The 7,064-nt window shown below is 51.4% G+C and overlaps 1 protein-coding gene across 1 annotated transcript in view; it reads right to left on the bottom strand.

Moving 5' to 3' along the window:
• Nynrin (NYN domain and retroviral integrase containing) overlaps positions 1 to 4,170 on the bottom strand; it is a 19,148-nt gene extending 14,978 nt beyond the window's left edge. Inside the window, exons 1-2 of the mRNA XM_050126161.1 lie at positions 4,113 to 4,170; positions 3,745 to 3,959 (exon numbers count right to left, since the gene is read on the bottom strand). Of these exons, the coding sequence (XP_049982118.1) occupies positions 3,745 to 3,942 (198 nt within the window). The 5' untranslated portion in view covers positions 3,943 to 3,959; positions 4,113 to 4,170. The remainder of the gene's footprint in view (positions 1 to 3,744; positions 3,960 to 4,112) is intronic.
• Positions 4,171 to 7,064: the final 2,894 nt, after the last annotated feature.

The raw sequence follows: 7,064 nt of genomic DNA, 5'->3' as shown, positions 1-7,064 counted from the left end.
AGTGTCTACAGGGCCTAGAGTGTTTACATGCCATGTGAGAGCCTAGAGTATCTACATCCTGTGTGCAGCTCTAGAGTGTCTACATGCCATGTGAGGGTCTAGAGTATCTACATGCCTACATGAGGGCCTACAGTGTCTACATGCTATATGAGGGTCTAGAGTGTCTACAGGGTCTAGAGTGTCTACAGGGCCTAGAGTGTCTACATGCCATGTGAGGGCCTAGAGTGTCTACATGCTGTGTGAGGGTCTAGAGTGTCTACATGCCATGTGAGGGTCTAGAGTATCTACATGCCATGTGAGGGCCTAGAGTGTCTACATGCTGTGTGAGGGTCTAGAGTGTCTACATGTCATGTGAGGGCCTAGAGTGTCTACATGCTGTGTGAGGGCCTTGGAGATTCATGAATGCCAGAAGAGTCCTGAAGGACAGAAAAGGATTGTTATTTTTTGGGGAACTTTTAGAAAAAGGACAAGAATTTTTAAATGTAAATTCCTTGGTTTTAAAAAAAAACATAAGCAAAAAGAGAGATTAAGTGCTCAGTCACAGCAGATATGGAGAAGGTGTGCCACCCTGATTTAAAGAATTTGCCAATTTCTGTGGTGTAACTGTCCTCACCATGGCTATAAATATCCCTCCGCCAGCTTACAAAGTTCCTAAAATTTTAACAATGGATGTGTGTGAGCCAAGCCCAGCATACACCTGACCACAACCAATTTCCACAGTTCTGCTTGTGCAGTTCCAAGGACAGCCCAGCTTCCACCTGAGAACCAAGCTGGAGCTTCAGAACATAGACTCCAGAAATCACTTCTCCTGCCTCTGGCACCTCTATTCATCTTCTTTCTCCAGAAATAAGGGAAGCAGACATGTCAGCTCTTCTGCCGGACACTCAACCCACACAGTGCAGAAGGAATGTGCCGGGTCTAACCTGGGCTCACTTAACCACTATTCAACTCCCCTTTCCTCTTGTTGACCCCACCCCTGGGAAGCCAGCTTCCCCGGGTTTGTTTTCTTACATGGGATGGGATGCATAGCCACACCTCCAATCATGTCTAAGTCCTGCCATTGCACAGAACTTAAACACACAAGTTTAACAGAAATCTGTCTGGAAAGGCAAGCATAAATAATAGAAAAACATATCCAGGCCCTTATTTAATAGTGAGCCTGCATCTTCCTGGACCTCTCTTCCACTCAGACCAGAACAAATGACCCCATTGTTCCTGCTCCATCTCTCTCGAAGCTTCCAATTTTCACAAGTCCTCTCTACCAGTGTTATACATGGAAGGCCACTGTTAAAATGCAAAACTCCAGATCCCTACAGCTGCAACTTGAGTCAGCCACGCCACATCCATATGAAAAACACGACATCCTCACATTAGGGAATGCTCATAGCAGGTGTGCTGGTTTAACTAGAAAACTAGGAATGGCCCCATAGACTCATGGGTTTGAATGCTTGAACCATAGAAAGTGGCACTATTAGGAGGTGTGGCCTTATTGGAGGAAGTGTGTCGGTATGGAGGTGGGCTTTGAGGTGTCATACGCTCAAGGTAGGACTAGTGTGGCGGTCTCTCAGCTACCTCTTCAGGACTGTCTGCCAAGTTTCCCACCATAATGATAATGGACTAAACCTCACAACTGTAAGCCACCCAATTAAATGTTTTCCTTTCTAAGGGTTGTTGCCATGGTCATGGTGTCTTTTCACAGCAATAGAAACCCTAACTAAGACAGCAGGCCATCAAAGCCTCCCACTTTACAAGACTTTACACTGAGAAAGACCTGATCCACTATAAAGCGATTTCCTAACAGCAATACCCGACTTCTGCCCCTTGTTGTCCTCTACATTTATTATTTCTGTTGGCCCTCACAACTCTCACGTGAGAAGAATATTATTACTCTGAAGAGCTGGGCCTCTTCAGAGACCCGGTCCCTCTATCTGGGCCATAGTGCGGTGATAGCATGTCAAATCCAGTGCTCCTAACTCTTGGATTTCACATCCTCCCCTGAATTTCTTCCTTCTTCTCATCACCAGTACAAGAAGGATGTTACCCAGAATCCCGGAAAGCTGGTGGGGGGAGGGGCACGGATGGAAGGCAGGCCTTTAATCCCAGCACTTGGGAGGCAGAGGCAGGCAGATCTCTGAGTTCAAGGCCAGTTTGGGCTACAGAATGACTGAATTCCAGGGCAGCCAGGGCTACCCAGAGAGATCTGGCTCAAAAAAGGGGGGGAGGGTCTCGGCAAGCTATGTGTCCAACATCAACAATGCCTCTCTCTCCAGGGCAAGGAGGGATGCAAGAGAAAGTTGGCAGAGTTGCTGGATTTACCAGGGCTTGGAGTGAGAGCCTTGGAGGTTAAAATCTGCGGCCCAAGGAGGCAGCAGTGCAAGCTGGAGCTGACAAGTTTGAAGACGCTGGCTGACCTCAAGTTAAAACAAGAAACATGAAGTGGGCAATCCAAACAGGGCTATTCATGGGCAGGGGAGGTGGTGGCTCAGTGACAAAGGGCCCACATAGTGTGTGCAGGCTCTGGGTTCAGTACCTATCCCAAGGCAGTGCCCTTCAGAAAGTAAGTACTTGTCCGTCGGTTGGTTCTTCATGAAGACTGGGCCGTGGTACTTTACAGTAACAGAAAAATTAAGGACATAAAGAACTCAAAAGCCTCTTGCTGCCCTACCCCCACCACCACCACACACACCAACTCACGGGCTCCAACACATCTGGGCAGAAACCTTCCCTTCCCCCAGCACCTCTGTCAGAACTGGAAAACTGCTGAGGCAGCAGCTAACTGCAAGTACTAAGAGAGACATTTCCCAGCTTCCCTGTGCGGCTGGCAGCTGCTGGGCCTCCCAGACCTTTTCTCACTGGGCTAAAGCCCCAGCCAAAGACTGAGAGAAGGGAGCCTAGGCCATTCCCACAGGAAAAGATAAGGCGATCTCAGGGTGTGATGGAGGCAGAGGGAGGAGCCCAAGCGGAGAAGCTGGTGAGAAAAGCCAAACTGAACACAAGAGCTACAAGCTGAGGCCTGGTCTGTCCAACACCCAGCTACACACAGCAGGCCCTGTCATCTCAAAAGTCCACGGGCCTCCTCTCAGATCCCTGGCACCCTAAGGCAGATTCCAAAGCAGATGCATTCCGCCCCAAGCCCTGTGAGAGATTACTGAACACAGCAAGGATATGTGGCAGGGTCCTGAGTTCTAGTCCAGCCTACTCCTACCTGACTGTAGACTTGGGCAGACCCTCACCTTCTCGGAGCCCCAGTGCCTCATCTAGAAAATGCCAGCACTGCTCTAGAAGTATCTCTAGCCCCCACCCCCCTGTATTCAGAGAAACAGCCCAGGATTTAAGCAGACAGAAAGGACAGAGGCCTTCCAGAATCTTGGTGAGAACAAAGACCTGTGCTGCAGAGGCCACAAAAACGCAGGCCCTTACATGGATCCCAAGATGGAAAATCAGGGTTCTGAACACTGAGGCCTGGCCGAAGAGGACGCTCGCTAGGCAGAGGTTCTCCCAGAACACTTGAAAGGCTAGAAAGGAACCCTTGAAGGACAGACATGACACTAGAAGGACAGAAGTGACTAGCAAGAAAGGGGAGGGACCACGCTGGAGCTGCAGATCTGGAGGGAGGACGGCCCAGTACCTGCCAGCCAAACAGCAGAACCCAAATAGAAGACCTCTGGAGACCATTGATCCCCACGAGTGAGGGAGAGGGGTTGACTAGAAGGGCTAGGTGGGGAGTGAAGAGAAGCTGATTACCTTGGCTTTACCCGTATTCTCCCGGGGCCCTTCTAGCTGCAGCCAGAAGTAGGGGGTGTCGGGACGGCTCTGGAAGGCGTTCACCTTGACCCTGAAGATGCGCTGGACTTGCAGCCGCTGTCGGTGCACCCGAGGCTTCGATTTCGACTGCACCATGAACCATTCCTGCGCGGGGGGCCTACCCCCAGACAAGAGCATGGCTGCCCCTCCTGTCCCTGGAAAGAGTGAGACAAGTGTCACCGGTCCCAGCGCTGAGGCCCCCAGGCCGGAGGCCCCCAGCCACCTAGCCCCGCAGCCTAAGCCACGCCTCCCTTTCCCTGCGGCGCGCCCCCCACCACCGCCTCCCTGCAGCGGGCTCTGCGACCCACCCGCCAGCGCTCCGCGCCGCCCTCCCAGCTCCGATCCTTTCTGCCGCTGCTCAGGAGACAAGCCCTTCCTGCAAGGGGTTGTAGCTAGGGGTGGGACCGGGCGGGATCCCGCCACCCTCCCCGCCACCCCGCCTTCCCCCTCGACCTCGCAGCCAGGCCCCCTGGATAAACTTGCCTGGGCTGCTGGATGGCTTAAAGGGGCGCTGGAGACCAAGGGAGGGAAGGAGAGGAGGCTGAGCAGGAAGGAGAAACCGGGCAGGGTCGTGGAAGCACTGCCTTCCATCCAAGTTTTGTGTCCGGGGGACAAAGTTAATTTTCTTCTGATTCCCCTTTCCTCGAAGGAAGGGAGAGGACGAAGAGGAGAGTTGGTCTCTGAGACCCTGTTCTGAGATTTCAAGCAGAGATCTACACACACATCACTCCTTTACACACATACACACACATACACACACACCTTCACACACATACACATGACTCCTACACACACACACACTCAAATAACTCCACACACACCACTCCTACACACATACATCATCACTTCTTCACACACACATGCACACCACTCCTACACACACACACACACACACACACACACACACACACACACACCACTCCTTGGTGGTCTGCACGTCCCTTCAGAACCCGGGCCTCTCCCACCTCTTCGTGGCAGGAAAGGGTTAAAGGAGAATCGGGTGGAGAGCCTACAGAGGCCAGGGCCTCCAGAAACTCTGGGCTGGAGACCAAGCAGGAAGTAGAGGGTAAGAGCTCTGACTCCCACCCCCCACTCCAGTCTGGGGACCGCCTCGGACTGGCGCACAGCCCAGACCCTGCGGAAGCCCCCCAGGCCTGGAGGGGCAGGGGAGTTAGCTGCCTGAGTTTTCAGCAGGAATCTTGTGAGAGCCCTTTTTCAACAAGTGTGAGTCAGGTCCTGAGGAGCCAGTGGGAGCTAGGGTCGCCTTCTACCCTTATCCCCAGCCAGCAAATTGGCATCAGTGGTCCAAGACTAGCCCTGGACTGGGGATACCTTCAAAACCCTGGCTGCCCTGGAGGCATCCTCCCTACAAAGAACACTTTATGCGGTCTTGTAGCCCGAAGTGGCCTGGCACTGTGAAAGCAGAGTCTGCATTTGGGGCCTCAGGGGGACCTTACTTTCCAAACAAACCAAGTCACAGTCTGACAGACACAGTGTGGCCCGTCCCAGGCAAACAAAAGGCAGCAGAATTTAACTAAGGCCTTTCCAAGGGCGGCTGTGTTATAGAGGCGTGTGTGTGTGTGTATGTGTGTGTGTGTGTGTGTGTGTGTGTGTGCAAGCGCGCGCATTCACCAGCACCTTCAGGCCAGTGGGGAGGGGCATGCTGTGTGTGTGTGTGTTGTATGTGTGTGTGTTCACCAGCACCTCCAGGCCAGTGGGGAGGGGCAGGCTGTGTGTGTTGTATGTGTGTGTGTTGTATGTGTGTGTGTTGTATGTGTGTGTGTTGTATGTGTGTGTGCTCACCAGCACCTCCAGGCCAATGGGGAGGGGCATGGTGTGTGTGTGTGTGTGAATGTGTGTCCACGCAAGCTCATCTCATCAGCATCCAAGGTCAGTGGGGAGGGAAATGAGGTAAAGCAAGGGCCAAGCTGAGGAAAAGATTCAGGTTACTTTCAGCCTAGACTGGATGGTCAAGCCCCACCTTTAATTCTTATCCCTATGTTGGAGTCCAGAAAAGTATCTGTGGGGTTCTGGCTAGTCAGCTCCCCAGCCTGCCATCTTGAAGGCTTTGAAGTCAAAGGCTGTCTGAGGGACTGCCTCTTCTCTCTGCCTTTCCTCCTCTAACTGTTCTGTTTACCAAAGGGCAGGCGTGGCAGTGCACCCCAAAAACCCCAGCACTAGAGAGGGTGAGGAAGGAAACCCTGATTCAGAAGGGAATGAAGGACCATGCCTCAGTTTCCCCTCTTTAGCAAGGTCACAGCCACACAACCTTATCCTCACTCCTTCTATAAATGATGCTAAATTCTTTCTGGCCTCCTTTAGTGATTGTGGGCTTCGAGCACAGTTACTATTGTCAAGGGAAGGCCCCAGGTTTAGTCCTGTGTGCAAAGAGATCGTGTGGAGAGCAGAAAGAAGCCAAGCATAAGACACTTCACAAACAGATAACAGAAAGCAGTTTATTTAAACTTTTGTGCTCAGTTGCTTTAGCTCATAAAAATGGGGTAGTGCTCCATTGAACACTATGGAACAGGTAAAGAACCTGACGCTTGCTACCTGGTCATCTCCTCCCCATCTCAGCTCAAGCCAGTGTGTCCTAGAGAGTGTCTTCCTGACTCACCCCTTACTGCCTGCTCATCCATCCACTTGGATGGATTGGATTTGGCCAGAAAGCCTGGTTATTGCCCCTCTTTGTCAGCGTGAGCTGTAAACCCTCAAGCAAGTCAGTAAACCCCTTGGGACTTCTTTCTCTTCATGTATTCTTTGGGCCAAGTTCATTGAACAATTTTAACACTTATTTTTTATCTGCTGTGAGCCAGGTTCCTGGGGTACAGCTTTGACTTGGTTTATCTCTTTGCTTCTTGGGATGGGTCCTATATGACTCAGAATGCCCTAGGACTCACTATCTCATTCAGGCTGGCCTTGAACTTGGAATAATCCTCATCTCTGCCTCCCTAGGGCTGTGCTCACTTGCATGCATCAACATGCCCATCTTCTTTTAATTTTTGAGCCAAGTATCTTTCCAGCTCATGTTTAACTATATTCTTTAATGTTTTGAGGGGTGAAGGGTTTCGAGACAGGGTGTCTCTGTGCAGCCCTGCTTGTTCTGGAACTCTCTGTAAACCAAGATGACTTCTGCCTCCCAAATACTGGGATTAAAGTCATGCTCCACCATGCCTGGCCTATATTCATTAATTCCTTACCTACAATGTTAGGCTAAAAGTTGCTTGATTGTGTCAGAGGCCTCCTGAAACCTGGCCCAA

This window comes from Alexandromys fortis, unplaced genomic scaffold (genome assembly GCF_014885135.2).
Source record: "Alexandromys fortis isolate MF-2015 unplaced genomic scaffold, M_Fortis_MF-2015_v1.1 scaffold_258, whole genome shotgun sequence".
In the NCBI taxonomy this organism is placed as follows: Eukaryota; Metazoa; Chordata; class Mammalia; order Rodentia; family Cricetidae; genus Alexandromys; species Alexandromys fortis.
Note: the sequence above shows the minus strand (reverse complement) of the source record. Positions and strands in the feature narration are given on the sequence as shown.